The 16,660-nt window shown below is 43.9% G+C and overlaps 1 protein-coding gene across 1 annotated transcript in view; it reads left to right on the top strand.

The window, feature by feature from the left end:
• Positions 1 to 9,110: 9,110 nt before the first annotated feature.
• LHFPL6 (LHFPL tetraspan subfamily member 6) overlaps positions 9,111 to 16,660 on the top strand; it is a 232,512-nt gene continuing 224,962 nt past the window's right edge. The window contains exons 1-2 of the mRNA XM_032610695.1: positions 9,111 to 9,421; positions 10,860 to 11,434. Coding sequence (XP_032466586.1) covers positions 11,050 to 11,434 — 385 coding nt within the window. The 5' untranslated portion in view covers positions 9,111 to 9,421; positions 10,860 to 11,049. The remainder of the gene's footprint in view (positions 9,422 to 10,859; positions 11,435 to 16,660) is intronic.

Here is a 16,660-nt window from a genome sequence, read left to right as displayed (position 1 = left end):
GCGGAGGGAACTTTATTACTTCATGATGAAGTCTGGGAGTAAATATTGGAACTTTGACGTATTCTTTCCCATTTCAGTTTTTTTTCTTATAGCATTCATTGCTATTTTCCACACTCAAATCCTCACACAGAGGGGTCAGGATAACGTGAGTACATTAAGTCTAACAATCTCATATCAATCACGCCCAACAGAACCACTAGGATTAGAACTTATTATTATTATTTTTTTAATTTTTATTTATTTATTTTTGGCTGCATTGGGTCTTCGTTGCTGTGTGCAAGTTTTCTCTAGTTGTGGCGTGCGGGCTCTAGAGTGCAGGCTCAGTACTTGTGGCTCACGGGCTTAGTTGCTCCACGGCATGTGGGATCTTCCCGGACCAGGGCTCGAACCCATGTCCCCTGAGTTGGCAGGCAGATTCTTAACCACTGCACCACCAGGGAAGCCCAGAAACACTAGGACTAGAATTTTAAAGTGAGGAATTTGTGAGGTATAGAAAGAGTCCTGGAGGTGGAACCACCAGTCCTGGCTTGAGTCCTGGCTCTTCTTCTTCCTCCTTGAGTGACTTGCAGAAGGACAGAAACTCTTAATTTCTGCTGCCTCATCTCTACACTGTCCATGGAGATAATCCCATCTTGCCTGCCTTGCAGGCTGCCATGGAAGTTTAGATGAAAGTACACGAAAACGTGTTTTCACGTGTGACGTGTTCTTCAAATGTGAAGCGTCGTCCTCAAGAACGTCCAGCGTAGAAAAGGACATACAACAAATAATACTTTAAAAAAAATAAATTTGTTATTTTGGACTACTTGGAACTGCACAGAATTTTGCAAAGATAGAAGACAGTATTCCCATATACCCTTCATCCAGTTTCAGTTTCCCCTCAGATGTTTTCATCTTATATACTGTGGTACATTTGTCAAAACTAAGAAACCAACATTGCCATCTCACTATGGACTAAACTCCAGATTTTATTTGGGTTTCCCCAGTGTTTCTACTGACGCCCATTTTCTGTTGCAGGATCCCCATCCAGGAGACCACATTGCATTTAGTTACCATGTCTCCTCAGTCTCCTCTGATCTGTGACAGTGTCTCAGCCTCCCCTGGTTTTTTTGTAACCTTGACAGTTCTGAGGAGTACTGATCTGGTATTTTGTAGAATGTCCCCCAATATGGTTTGGTCAGGTGTGATTAGAGTGGGATGATGGGTTTTTGGAGAGAATACCATGGAAGTGAAGTGTGCTTTGGTCACATCATATCGGGGGAAACTGGAATCCACACGTGGCCAGTAATGTTCATCTAGGTCACCTGGTTAAGGTGTTATCTGTCAGGCTTCTCCACTGGAAAGTTACTGGTTTTTTTTCCTTTCCATACTTCATTCTTCGTGAGACATTGAGCCCACCCACCCTCCACGGAGTGGGGGAGGGGATAAGTTCCGCCTCCTGAGTGGAGATGGCGGGGTGTCTACATATATTATTTAGAATCCTTCTGTAAGGAAACTTCATATTTTTTTAAACCATCAGATAACAAAAACAATACTGATTGATGCACGCTTCCTTTTTTATTCCCTGCTTACTTAACCTCTGGTAAGAATGCTAAGCTTAGCCTTTCAGCCAACGGCAGAGAATGGGTGTAAGAATGAAGAGTCATTAAAGACCTAGAAGTCCACAAACCAGAAAATACTTTCATGCTAAGAGTTAACTATGTTTGATTTACGCCAGGTCTACCTCATCATCTCCCTGCATATAGTTGACAACTAAAACGTGTCATTTGCCATCTGGTTCTACAAGAATGAAGGCACTGGCCACTGCAGTCACCGACCTTCAGCACACCCTGAAAGGAGTTCAGGGCGGAGATCAGGAATGAGGCACTCCGTGCTCTGGGAAAACTGGTAGAGCAGGCCTTCAGGTAGTCAGATACTTTCAGGAGAGATTTTGTGTGAACCTGGATTCTTGCATCTTCCCATACTTAGAAAAGCTAAGTTAACTTTAACTAAGTTTAACTTTAGTTAAAGTTTAACTAAGTTAACATTAACTAAGATGTCTATTCCTTGTGACTAGCAGCAAACTTCTGCAGAAACGTGCTTGGTTGCATGTACCCCCTTTGCCCAAATCACATATACACTAACCCCCCCACCCTTACCTCTTCAGAGCAGTCCCTCAGAGCTCTCTGAGAGGCTGTCTACTGGGCTATATAGTCCTCAGTAGTCCCCAAATAAACGTGAAATGCACAGCTCTTCCATCGTGCGTTTTTATTTCAGTCGACATAGTGAATGTCCCTTTGACACTCCAAGTGGACATGTCCTCCTCATGACACATTAGTGCCCTCGTAGTAGCAATTGCATCACGGGATCCATATTTTTCCCATCCTTCACCAGACATGGCAAGTATCCTATGTTACCTTCAAGGTAGGAGATACAGCATTGTTCTTTATCCTTCCCTCCCAGGAGACAAAGCAAAACAGAACTGAAAGCCAGAAACAGAACACCTGTCTTCTCACTCTTTGTTGGCCTCCCTCTCTGTGTGGCTCTCTTTCTGCCCCTCTCCTCCCCCCTCCTCCTCCCTCTCTCTGTCTCTGTCACTCTCTCCCTCTCTCCCCTACCCAGCCTCTTTTCCTCTCTCTCCCCCTCTCCTCTCCCCAACTCTGCTGTTTATTACCCCCATCACCGCTTCTACTGTCTACCTGTTGACATGGTTGGTGTTGCACACGGCTCTTAATTTTATTTTTATTCTTATATCTTCTGCTTCTTGTCACCTTGCCCATGCTCTTTTGCTTTTAACACACGGAGACACTGATCTTTCAGAGACATCACTAGCAAGAAAGCTTTCTCTTTTCATCCACCCCGTCAGTCTAGTTGGCGACTCAACCAAGCACAGCATTTAAGAGACAGTCTTTGGCCTTTTGACTCAATGCTAACTGCTGAAAATTAGTTCCCTTCTTTTCTCCTTGATCCCTGTTAGTAAAGACCTGGCGTTGCTGGCATATTGGTCACAAAATAGTAATATTTAAGTAATATTTAAGCATGCACACATTCAATTTGTGATAGCTCTTAGTGGGGTCTCTCACGGGGGCCAATAAATAGCGCTTTTCTTCCCCAGCTGCAATCTGAACAAACTGAGGGGGAAAAAGAGGCAGATGGAGACTAAAATATTATGATTATTACTGATAAAGGCTAAAGTGGAGGATGTGGCTTAGTGAGGGGCAAAGGGTCTGCTAATGGAGCCCAGAACTCAGCAGACTCACCCACTCTCTCTTCTCAGCAACGTGGATGAGGGCAGGTCTCCCATGTGGGAGATTCACCCACAAGAGAGAAGCAGCCCTGACCACGCACACTGGCAGGTGTTTTCTCCCTGGAGACACCAGTTGCCCCAAGGGTTTGAATGAGTGGAGAAAGGCCGGGTACAATTCAGCTAGCTTTCTCCTGAGGAAATCCAGGGAACTGGGGAAGAGGCATTCCCCCTCTGCCGTTTCACCATGGCTGTAATATGAAATTATTTACTTTAGAGAAATCAGTGTTTGTTAACCCCTCTTAGTATTATAATACCAAATTCAGCATTTAAGTTTGGCTTTCTTCTGTTAGACTGTTGTATTAGTATATTCAATCCTTGCAATGCATCTTATTTTGGTGAAGGAGGGTGGGATTTAAGATTTTTAAAATACTGTAGTACAAATCTTTGTGAATTCTCTCAGAAGTTATGACACTGGTGGAAAATATTATTATCTACATATACACAAAATTTTTATCTGTTTCTATGGAGACTGTTATAGTCCTCTTTCTACATATTCTGGGAAAAGTTTTAAAAATCAGAAAACATAGTTGTAACACTGAAAAAGCCTGAGATGACTTTTGATACTAGGAGAAAAAAGAAGCATAATTTAAAAGTAGCAAAAGCGTAACACTGATTCAGTATTAAACATAATCATGCACTGCTTTAAAATGCATACTGGGTCATGTAGCAAAAATATCTATATTATGGACATTTCTCATTCTGATGGTTTAATGTGAAATGTTTCCTGTGTTAAATGTGATTTAACACTTCACATGTTTTTCTTCTTATGAATGAGTTATTGATTTAAAATTTGTATGCTACTTTAATTCATAAAAAGAATGCAGACAGCACCTCTGGGAGCAGGCCACAGACTGTAGGCATCTTATTTCCATGAGAGCTTCTGGGGAATACAGTCATACAAATCACTATGCTTAGAAATAGTACATAATGAGACATATGCAATTTCTACAGGGAAGAGGGGTCTTGAGTCTATCAAACACATCCTATCCTATCCTGTTTCTGTCCTAGAAAATGAAATAGGCAACCTTACTTAAACAGGATGCTAGGATGGCTGTGGTAAATGTATGTATACAAATGGAAGAATAATCATCCTGAAAGCAATCCATGATCTCATCCCAAGACTACTTGAAATGGAGACCAGGAAATCTGAAAGGTCCCTTGTCCCATGAGATTTTTTTTTTTTCCCTACAAATAAGATGGACACCATAGCAATACCTCGTTAAATCTGTTTTAAGAAGGCATTCATGAAGGGAAGGGGTAGTTTAGGAAGGAAGGAAATGGCAAAAAAAAATGAAGAACTTACCATGGTCTCTACTTATTTTAAACGTTTGCTGTTTCTGTGCTGAAATATCTAATTATAGTTTTTTAGCTAGTGGAACATTTCTTGGGGTATCTCCCAGCCTCTGTTGAGGAACAAATGATCCATTCTGATAATAAACTGGTAAACTCCCCAGCCAGGAACAGTTAAGGAAAATCTCTCTTCCTTGGCTCTATATGGAGTCTCTCCTTTCGTTATCCACTAGTTCTTTTGCATCTTACATCTTCCTGCACCTCTCTCTTGCTGGTCTGTCTTTGAGGTGTACCTCCCTGTATCAGGCCATTTATAATGCTTATAATTTCAGTCTCCTTGAATTTCTCAAAGTTAAGACTTTAAGGGGAGACATTTTATCAGCTATCTTCATATCTATTCCTCTTTCTATTGCCAAGTTGTAAGGAGGGTCCATCTTCTCTAATACATGCTATAGATGAGGAATGCCTACTGCAGCCACTGATTGCTGGAGAATGAATTCTCCCTTGACATTGTTCTGCCCTCTCTCTTCTCTGCTCTGCTTAGCGTCCGTGCTCTAATTCACTTAACTGTGTTGCTAGCTCTTGGACTGCAAGAGAACAGTTAGTTTGAATAGTCTAGCAGGTATTTATTTATTGCTAATCACAGATTTAAACAGCTAAGGGTTGGTTATTGGTCTCACCTAAGGGAAGTCTGAGAATAATGTAGCGGTCTAAGGAAGATACCATGGATCCAGACTCACCATTTTACTCCATCATTTTTAGTATGTGGGCTTTGTCCTAATGCTTTTCACCTTGTGGTTGAAAGGTGCCTGCTGTGCTACAAAGTGTACCACATCCATTTCCTAACGTTGAAGAAAGAGGGTGTGGATGTGATGGGACCAGCATCCCTCCACTTTCCTCTCATTGGCCAGCACTGTCACATGCCCCTCAAATTTCAAGACCAGCTGGGAAATGGAGATTTTAGCTTTCACTGCTTCGATTGGAGAGAAAGGTATGGAAGAAGAGGGTTGGGAAAGGACACTGTATCAGCCAAACTATAGTGATTGCCACATGTGTGAACTGAAGAAGCCCCTTTTCAACCAATCCCCGATGGTCAGCAGTTTTTGATCCATGGTGTTTCCTATATTTCACTATCATACTCCTTCCCTAATTTCACATATCACACTTTCTCTGTTTAAAAGATAAATACCCACTCTGTAGGCCACACTAGAACAGGAAGACAATCACAATAATATTCGTTTGTTTATGAATTCCCTCAGTTAATGTTCAAATTATTGAGTATCTATCTTCTATTGCCAAGCACTGGGATACAATGTTGACTAATGTGTGTTTTTTTAATCATTGAGCAAATGTCTTATCTGTACAGTGCTTTATCAATTAGAAATGCTTTCAGATACTAAAAAGCAGAAATTTTAAATAACAATGACTTAAATCTACTTACAGTCTATAATTTACTTCTAAAAAATTCAAAAGGTGAGTAGCTCCACAATCTTAGGGTGCTAGGATTTATTTCTGTGATTTTCCTCGTAGTTACAAAAAGGCTGCCACAACTCTAAGCATTTTATTTTTCAATAATGTGTCCAAAAGGCAGCCAAGATGGCGAGAGAACTGTTCTCTCATGCTTCCTTCTTTAATCAGAGAATACAGTCTTCCCTAGAGGACTCCTCAGCTGATTCATTGTCTAGAACAGGGTCACGTGGCCACCAAAAGTATCTAGTGAATAAGAAAGAGGGATTGGGAATTAATATTTGGTAGCTAACCAAGAGTATTGTCATGGATGCTTTATAGCTTTCCACATATTTTTACATTCATGATCTCATCTTATGACTTAATGGGACTACCATCCAAACATGCTAGAAACTCAAACCTGGAATAAGAGGTATAAGCAGCATTTGCTATGTGAGAACTTCTGGCTGGGAAGTAATTTAAAGATCCTTTTGAAGGTGCAAATTTAATGCAAGGGTTTTAAAAAATAGTATAATGCATTTTGCCTATGAAGTATGCAAACAAGAACTCAAGGAGTAACACAGATGACTCGGTAGTTTGGGAAGATAATTACATGGTGGAATGAAATGAGAGATCAGGATACATGGATCTGAGGCTCAGCTCTGGGTAAGACACTGGAAGGATTTTGAGCCTCTGCTTCCTCATCTGTAAAATTATATACTTGAACAAAATTAGATGATCCTAAACTTCTTCTCAAATATAACAGTATCTATATAGTCATGATGCAAGAGATCGTGAGGTGGAATCATCTATTTCCAACCTCCTTTTACAAATGAGAGAACTTAGGCCCAGAAGGGGCACCGCTTGTCCAAATTCACTCCTCTAAGTCAGAAATTTGAGTCCTAGCATGTAATACACTATGCTTTTGTGAGTAATTGATACTGCTTCCCGATAGATTAAAAAAGAAAACCACCAGCCTCCTCCTCTCTCTTCATCTTCATCTTGGGCAGAATCTCTTCAATAGCATTTACTCTGTTTAATAGAATGCAGATAATGAGATTTTTTTTGAAGTCCACCTTTTAGCTGTAAGGTCTCAGGCAAATTACTTAACCTCTCTGTAAAGTAATAATTTTGTACCTCCTTCATATTTTTCCGCTTTTATTTTGAGGACTAGATAAAATAGTCTATTAAGAAGACTTAGTGTAGGGACTGAGACACAGCCAGGACTTAAATCTCAGCCAGCCATCTCGGTGCTTCAAACTCCAAATCGAGAAAGTGTCCTAGACCAATATCCACAGTGGGTGTGTGGAGGGTGAGTCCAAATCTCACTCTCATTATTTTGTCTTTATGGAGTCATACCTTCTACCTATACATGATACAGATCTGAAGGCTCTGTGTAATAACTAGGTCATGATACATAACAGAAAGTCAGGCCAATCATTATTAACACAGTCACTGAACTCATTAACCAGTGACTTGTACAAGACAAATAAAAATAACTTAAATCAGAGCATTTGATCAGGGATTCTGATCGCAGAAGGGATGCAGGGGAACAGGGAACCATCTGACATTTTATTGAAACAGGTTTTCTCAACCTCAGAACTACAGATATTTGGGGCTGGATAATTCCGGGGGTCTGTCCTGTGCCTTGTAGGGTGTTTAGCAGCATCCCTGACCTCTGCCCACCAGATGCTAGTTCATGATAATCAAATATATCTCCAGACCTTGCCTAATATCCCCTGGGAGGGGTCATACTCTCCCTTGAGAAACACTGTGAGAAAACTTGATACTACCGTGCATTTTTTTCTTTTTCTGGGAGTCTTATCCGTTTCACCATATTCTTAAAAAGGTCTATGACCTCATAAAGGGTTGGAACTAATTACACAAAGCCTTTCAAAATAATAATGAAAGAACGCGCATCTCCAGCTATAATAAAAAAAAAGTACTCTACCATGGCTAATTAAAAGGGTACAATTTGAAAATTTACTATGAAATATATACCTACCCAGTTATTAACTTTCAACTGCTTTGAAAAAGCACAAACTGTACTGAGGAAGTAGCTACTTCACAAACTGCTATTCCCAGATGGCAGGATTCTTAAAATACCGTCTTCAGCAGAGACCCACAGTCTACTGAATGTAGCTCTAAATTTCCAGAGAGGTTAGCGCTAATGACAAGAAAAAAAAAAAAAAAAACCTTAAGTCCAGAGGGGAAATCAGAATCCGTGTTTCTCAGTAAAGAAATTCAATGGCGGTATTGATTGCAAAATTGATTGGACGGAGGGATGGAAGAGAAAGGGGGGAGGGGAAGAGAGAGGAGAGGGGGAGAGCGAGAGAGGCAGAGACAGAGAGAAAGAGGAGGAGAGAGGGGGACAGGCAGGGAGAAATGCTTTGAGAGAGGTTCCTGAAGAGGATGTTTCTTGGGGGAGGCTCGCTGTCATCTCCCCCTGCTTTCTCCCTGGCTTGGCTGGAAAGGCGGCTTCCTGACGGAATCCCTGAGCCTCGGGTTCTCCGCTCTCGCCTCTCATTCCCACGCCCACACTGGCCCTGTTCACCCCCTCACAAAGTGACCACGTGCCAAGAGCTCCTGAAAGCTCAAAAGGTCACCGCGCCCAGTCTCTGAGGCATTCCTTTCCATCTCCGTCTCCTAAAGGCGGTCGGAGACCAGAGCTTAAACCCCAAATACCAGACCCCCGAAAGGCGAACAGGGAGCGTGTTTCATCTTCCAAGCCCCTGGCGAGCACCCGAGAGGACAAGCAACTTTCGCCCCTACTTCTCGGTCTCTGCCTCCGCCACTCTCGCGTTGGAAGGAGTCGCGGGGCCAGGAAGGCGGGAGAGGGCTCGCGGCTGGAGGAGCCCAGACAGCCGCCCAGGGGGTGGGAGGAGACCCCGGCGCTCGGCGGCCGCGCCCCCCGCCCCGCCCCGCCCCGCGTGCCGGGAGGGTCCCCGCCTTGGCGCGCCGCGCCCTCGCCGCGTCCGCTCCGGGTCCCCGCGAGGGGAGGGGACAGGAGAGAGAGGAGGGCCGGGCGGCGGAGAGGAGGAGGCGCTGCATGCCTCGCCTGCCAAAGGCAGATCCGCCCCTCCGCCCGCGAGCTACAGCGCCCCGCCCGCGAGCTACAGCGCCCCGCGCGCGGCCACAGCGCTCCGCCCGAGCCGCCGCCAGAGAGCCGCGGGAAGCGGGGCTGCACGGGCGGCGGCGCCGCGCGTCCTCCCGGAGCCCTCAGCCTGCTGCCGGCCCCTGCTCTCCCTCCCGCGTCGGGCCCGGTGGCTCCGCGGCTGTTAGGGACCGCGGCGAAGAGGGAAGGACGGTCTTGCGTGCCGTGGATGCTCCGCCCGGGAGAGACAGCAAGTTGTGAGTGCGCCCCGGCGCCGGGAGAGAAGGTGGCCGCCGCCCGCCAGCCATGTGAGTCCCGCGCGAGGCTGCCCCGGGGCGCGGGCTCCGCTCCTTTTTTCTCCGGACGCCGGAGTTGGGCTGCTCCCGGGCTCCGGACTTCCTGAGCTGGGCTGCCGGCCGGCTCTCCCTGCCCGCCGCGTCCGCTGCTGGCGTCTGCCTCCGGGGGGTGCTGCCTGCCCATCTTCATCCGCTCTCTCCGCGCGGGGCCGGCTGGAAAACGCCCCTCTCCCGCTTTGGGGGTTGAGGGATCCTTGTGTGTCTTCGGGGTGGAGTGGGGGAGGCCTTTGCCGGGGGCTGGCTAACCCCGGGGCGCCTTGCCCCAGCGCGAGGTGAGGGCGGTCTCCACCCCACGTCCCCGTGCCACCCGTCTTCCCCAGCCTCAGGGCCCAGCAGACCAACTTCAGCCGCTAATGCTGATGCTGACCGCAGTTGACAAGTTTAAAAAAAAACAAAAAAACAAGTAGCCGGAACTCCCCTGGAGTGACACACTGGGGTGGAAATGGAGTGGGTGGGAAGGAAAGGGCAGGGGCGAGGGTTGGGAAGGGAGGGGGTGGGTGACGTTAAGCTGGAGTAAAAAGAGTCCTGGGGATGGAACTGGGGTGCGTGGCTCTGGGCTTCTGCATTCTCTCTGAAAAGTGTGGGAAGTGGTTCTGGAACTCTTGCTGAGAGGGAAGGAGGTATGGAAGTGAATGCACGTGGAATCACTAGAATGACTGGGGTTCGATGTAGAGTCCTGGCAGGTATGGATTCTTTTTCAGATTAGACAGTGACACTCGTTCAGCAGTAGAGTGGTTCCAATAATTTAATTGGAGGCCGTGAATCAAAACTCAGGTATGAAAATAAGCCGTACGCAGGCTTTCTTTCGTTGACGCTGGAAGATAGTTGAGATTGAAGGCATTCACAAACGCTACTGAATGAGGACTGGGGATGCCTAATAGTCCCATCCATTCTGTATGCCTGGGCAGTGTGTAATTGTGATCCTAATTATTTTGTTCGGGCTCGTGCAGTGTTAATGCACCTAAAGGGACACAGAGAAGTTGCGACAAGTTATGAGCATGAACTTGCAAGCCAACTGAACAAACCACGGTATGGTTCCTCTTATTATAACGTTCGGAATTATGTTTACTGCCGGTAAATATGCTACATTACTTTTAATGTGAGTGTATGAAAGGAATTCACTGGCTTGGCAAGTAGAAGTCATGCATTTCTTTAAGCGCATGAGTTAATTTGGGGACGTTTATAGGAGATAAAGACATGAAAAAGGTTTGAGCCAGTCTGACAACATTTGAATTACGGAGAAGTTTATAGAGAGAAGGGATTCTTCTCACTTTTGAAGTATGGAGGCATCTTTGACTGTTTATTAATTGAAAGTTGTAGACCAACTGAATCGGTGTTAATCGCGTTTCTAAAAACATTTAACTTTTAATATTTCTTATGGTTTTACCAGGGACCATCTTCCTTACTGCACAGGATGGGAAGTTGATGCCCAGTAAGACTGAAGATCCGTTCTGTTAATAGACACTCTCCCATCACAGAACTGTGGATTACCTGTGGGTCCCCGGTGGTTTCACACCTTCACTCCCTCCTGCAGACCCAGAACACTTACTTTGGGTCCTCTTTGCCCCGTCTGGTGAAAGATGGCATCCAGTCTGACTTGCACCGGGGTCATCTGGGCTTTGCTCTCGTTTCTTTGTGCTGCCACCTCCTGCGTGGGGTTCTTCATGCCTTACTGGCTCTGGGGATCTCAGCTGGGCAAGCCTGTGTCCTTCGGTACTTTCCGGAGGTGCTCGTATCCCGTGCACGATGAGAGTCGGCAGATGATGGTGATGGTGGAGGAATGTGGGCGCTACGCCTCCTTCCAGGGCATCCCCAGCGCAGAATGGAGGATTTCTACCATCGTGACAGGCCTGGGCTGTGGCCTGCTCCTGCTTGTGGCGCTCACCGCCCTCATGGGCTGCTGTGTGTCGGAGCTCATCTCCCGGACAGTGGGAAGAGTGGCTGGAGGAATTCAGTTTCTGGGGGGTAAGTGACTTCGCTAAATTTACATTGTTTACTGGAACCCCAAAGCAATATTGAAAGTGGTGTTCCAGTTATCCATTGAGATTATGGTAATTGACCCTTGGAACGCTCAGGGGACATAGGCTCTGGGGACAGATTGCCAAAGTCAAAGATGCTTTACAACTTCAAGAGCTCTTAATTTCTGTACATCCTTAAACATGTACATCATTGGCCTGCTCAGTACCACGTCTGTGAGGCAGTAGTGTCTAGGTTGTTTATAATGTAGTCCAGGAGACGGTTTGGATTTTATAGCTGCTGGCTCTTTATGATCAACAACAAGCAATTACAGTATCTGTGTCTTTCTGGAGTCCTCAGGTCTTAGGAGATGAACACTTCATAGAAAAGTAGAAAAGGTTTTTCATTCCACATTGTCATCATAAGCCTTTTTTCCTTTTTGGTGGATGTAAAATTGAGCCCTATATTTCTAAATAAATGATTACTGTTTTAAATGAGAGATCAGTTTTACATGAACAACTATGAATTTAACTATGCCACAAAGATAGGCTTCAGTACCTTGTTAGGGCTGAAACTTCTCCCAGTGCTCTTGCTGTGAAGGAGAGAAAAAAAAAAAGTATTTAGCAAGTGTTGTGTGTTTGTTTCAAAGGGACTGGCCAGTCTCACTAACACTAGAAAAGATTTGATTTTTACTTGGGTTGCCTCCAACAAGTATTGCTTCAATATCTCTGGTCATATGGTTTTAATTATACTTCATGTATTTTCTGCTGTGCCTTTCACCTCCATTTTTCAACCTGACGGGCTGAACTCGTGTGATTTATAGTCTGCCTTGGTGAAATAGGACAACCTCTGTAGATAGTACAGAGTTCAAGAAAACAGGAAGCCAGGAAAATGTATAAAATGTATTCGTAACTTCATTACAAAGTAAAAGTCTGTTGCTCTTTCATTGGGTGTTTTCTCATGGTCTTCACTGAAAAATGCAGGAGAAGAAAAAACATTAAAAATGGAGAGTTCTGGAGTAGAGTCTATATTGGAGAAACCCCAACAGATGATTTCAGATGATTTAATATAAAACCTTCAAGTAACATTTTGGGTCAGAAAATACTTGTGCTAAAAATTCAAGTGGCTGAAAGTTTTGCGTTTCTGAGTCAGAGATACGTTGTTTGCAGTTCTTGATTTCCTTACCAGATGTAACTTTGTTCTCATCTGTTTTTTCCCACTGGTATTGCATCCCACTCTGCCCTAGGAGGCAAGCTGGGGGACTTACCATCCTTCCTCTACTGCTTCACTGTTCAGCATTGGGCACAAGTCTTGCGTGTGATGTGTGGATTCCTACAGAAAGACAGTACAGTAAAGCTATTAGGCAGTATAATGAGGTTTTTGTAGAGAGTGGAAATACAAACCCAGAGTTAAAAACTTGTTGATACCACAGATTTGAAGAATAGGACTAATGCCAGGAATATTTTTAAGGTTTTTTTTCTTTAAGAATAAACTTGATTTGCTGTTTGTGTTTCACTTGGCTCAGGAAAAATACTGGGGCGGTTTCTTTTTCTCCTCTTCTGGTAAATATTCCTTTTCCTTTTCTTCTTCGTTTTAGGGCAGGGACTACTGTTATTTCTGGCAGAGCAGGAAAGTGCTTACAAAGAGAAATCAGTTTTTATTGATTACCTTTAAACATATAACGAAGGAAGGCAACAGGAAGTAAATCTGAGACTGGTGAGATTTATAGATTTGAGGGAATTATAAAGAGCTAAATGTTCTACTTTACATAAAACTCAAGGGGAAAGGCCATTGGGGAAGTTATGTATACTTTTTAAAGGACTGTTTTTTCCTTAGTATATGCTTTTCATGAACTCTGGTTTGGTAAGAGTTACTGACATTGAGCTGAAGATATAGGTTATTATTAGCATTTCTCAAATCCTGGCAGAAAATAATTCTGAATGTAAAACCTAAGAGGGCTTTTCTGATTCGAACCTTTTGAGGGCCCGAGTAAGTAAATACATCCCATTACCCAAGATAGTAGTCATTTTAGAATTAAAAAATAACTTGAATTACGGAAAAGGTTTTGAAAAATCTGCCATTAAACATTACCATTTAGTGATAGACCAGTTGACCAAAAAAATGCTTCAGAAAGAATTACTCCTATTGTTCATTTCATAATTGTTTGAGTTTTCATTCGTAAGAAAAAGTGGTAAATAATTTTATTTTATGAAAGTTTTCATAAAATGGGTGGGTTTCATAAAGACTGCAAAATACCAAACCACTGGGTTCTACGAATTCCGTCAATGGCCATGCTTCCGAAATACAGTCAAAGTGCAGGGCACTCTGCTATAAGGCGGATTCTTCTACTAAAAATGATTCACCCAGAAAGGTTATGTTTAGCTAAAGTTAGGATTGCTCCAGAACAACAGGAAACAGGATAATGGCAAAGTACAGAGGCATCCTACTTAAACATGCCTGCTGTGTCTGGAGTTTGCACATATGGTGTAACATCAGGCAGTAAAACCCCTGCAGTACTTTGGAACTAGTTAAAGGACAAAGTGTCAACCTTCATTTTGAATTGTCTTGCTGTGGTTGTTTAGAGGTCAAAATGTCACCTGTAAACGGGTGGAACAACACAGAATGGGACGGTTGTCCATGGACATTTACTACCTATAAAAGAAATACTTCAAGGAATCAATGACTTCTGCCTTTCTTGTGGTAACTTGAGCGTAAACTTTAATTGCCACCATCTCCATCTTCTATTTGAAGTCATGTCTTGGTCATAATTTTTAAAAACCAGCCTGGGTTGAGTTTTACCCTCAATTGAATTTTTAAAAGGCATGTAGAAAGCCTTTGAGAAGTATCACGTGTAATAAAAATGTTACCATGCAGAGATTATGATAATGGTGTTATGAGAAAATAGAGGTTGTAATGTTGTGTTTGTTTGTGGAACACAAAATCATGTGCTTTCAAATACTGTTGTAGTCATTAAGTACTTCAACAGAATTTTTGAAACTTCATACCAAACTTTTGACGTACGTGTTAGTAAAAGATCTTATTTACATGCTCTGTAAGTGAAGCACGTAAGAACGCCGTAAAGACATATTAAGGCTATCTTAAGTTCTGCCCACTGGTGCTTGCAGTTGTCAGGGTCTGAATTTGTAGATTTCATCTTTGGAAACTACTGGCGCTCTAACGACGGGGTATGGAAAAGAGTCCCAAGTTGGTATTATTCCGCATTTAGTTTGGATGTGAGTCACATATATGTATAAAATGAGTGTAGACTACTAACCAGTGGCAAACAGCTACCTTCCCAGTGTAGATACTGCTCTGTCCTGAGAAGCCAGGGGAGACCCATCTCCTCAACTAATTGATGGTTACGTGCTGCTCAAGACGGTAATGATGACAAAGTGTTTCTTAGAGCGTCCCTGTCTCTGTGCTGAAAGCATCGTTGCCTCTGCAGAGTCCCCTCACTGTAGGGCTCCACCTGGGCTGTCTTTCATCCCTTTGGGTGAGGGCTTGGGACTTCTCCTCCCCTTGCTGCACTTTGAACCTGACCATATGGTGTGTCCCATCGTGCTTTCCTTCATATCCAGGCTCCGTCAAGTGACAGCTGAGGAATAAGATAAGTAAGTGTTGGCGTATTAATGGGCATGGTGGCTTTTTAGTGACAGTGTCTTAACTGAAAGAAGTTGCTCTAATTTTAAGAAATCGAGCCATTTCTTGGGCCAGTTGGGGGGGCAGGCAGAGCTCTCTTTGTTCCTCTTTAAATAGCGCCTCACAGATCACAAACTCCTCCTGTTTCCTTCAGCTCCCTCTAACCTTACAATATAAAGTCCAGGCAGGCGGCCTTGAGTTCTGAGCCAGTGGTTCTCAAACTTCAGCATGCATCGGAGTCACCCTCAGGACTTTTTAAAACAGATTCTTGGAGCCCACCCGGGGCGGCTCCCTGATTAGTAGGTTTTGGGGGGTTGGCCAGGGGAGTTGATAATGTGTATTTCTAACAAGTTCCCAGATGATGCTGGTTCTGAGACCACCGCCTTGAGAACCCTGCTCTAAGTTCATCATTTTGTATTTTTTAAGATGTGACTTCTGGTAGATGGCTTACATTCAGAATTTAGTTAATGTTTAGTTTTTATCATGATCTTATTTACACCTCTCTGACTGGACTGTAAAAAGACCCCATCTCTGTGGTTTGGTATTGACTGAACACATCGATCTATCCTGGTTTTTTTTTTTTTTTTTTTTTTTTTATGGTACGCGGACCTCTCATTATTGTGGCCTCTCCAGCTGCAGAGCACAGGCTCTGGATGCGCAGGCTCAGCGGCCATGGCTCACGGGCCCAGCCGCTCCGCGGCATGTGGGATCTTCCCGGACCGGGGCACGAACCCATGTCCCCTGCATCGGCAGGCGGACTCTCAACCACTGCGCCACCAGGGAAGCCCATATCCTGGTTTTTGACACAGAAAATTCTCCTGGAATTCTCTCTCTTAATACATATTATATATGCATCATAATGATCATTTATATATTATATATGTATTCTTTTATTTATCATTGCCCTATACCAGAAACAAGATTTGACAGATGGAGAACTCAAAATAAGACCTTAATACATCCTCTGTAGTTCTCAGGCAGTGGATTTGCGGTAAGGAATTGGCTAACTGAAAGATGTAAAGATCTTACTGCAGATCACAGAGATGGGCCGAGACGGTTCTTGGTCCCAACTCCCTAAAGCCACGTGTATCTTGGAAAAGCCAGAATGATTAGGCCAGGAGGGCACTCAGGAACCCACCGCTCCGAGCTTCTGCTCCTAAGCAGGATTGTACTTAAATCAGCTTTGACTAAGAAGTCATGGTCTTAAGCATCTCTAGGGAAGAAGAGGATGCTGACTCACAGTACTTTCTAGGACCACAGTCCACATCTTCCATCACACTCAGACGTCCCAGGCACACTGATACGACAGAGAGTGAGCTTGAGATGGAGACAGTGCAAGGGTGTGAGTGGGGCTTGGCAGCCAGGAAGAAGGGAAAGGGAGATGCAGTGTAGATGGCTCAAACGAACAGCACAGATAGCATCTACTCCGAGCTCGGGATTTGTTAAAGGCAGGGGTGCTGATGAATTAACTGATGTTTTATAAGATCTAAAGCACTCAGTTTTATATGTTTATATCTAATAATGTTTTAAAATTAAAGTTCCAAGTAGTCATTGTCACCAGTTTTATTTATTTATTTTTTTTAACATACTTCCCCA

Source organism: Phocoena sinus, chromosome 18 (genome assembly GCF_008692025.1).
Source record: "Phocoena sinus isolate mPhoSin1 chromosome 18, mPhoSin1.pri, whole genome shotgun sequence".
Taxonomy (NCBI): domain Eukaryota; kingdom Metazoa; phylum Chordata; class Mammalia; order Artiodactyla; family Phocoenidae; genus Phocoena; species Phocoena sinus.
Note: the sequence above shows the minus strand (reverse complement) of the source record. Positions and strands in the feature narration are given on the sequence as shown.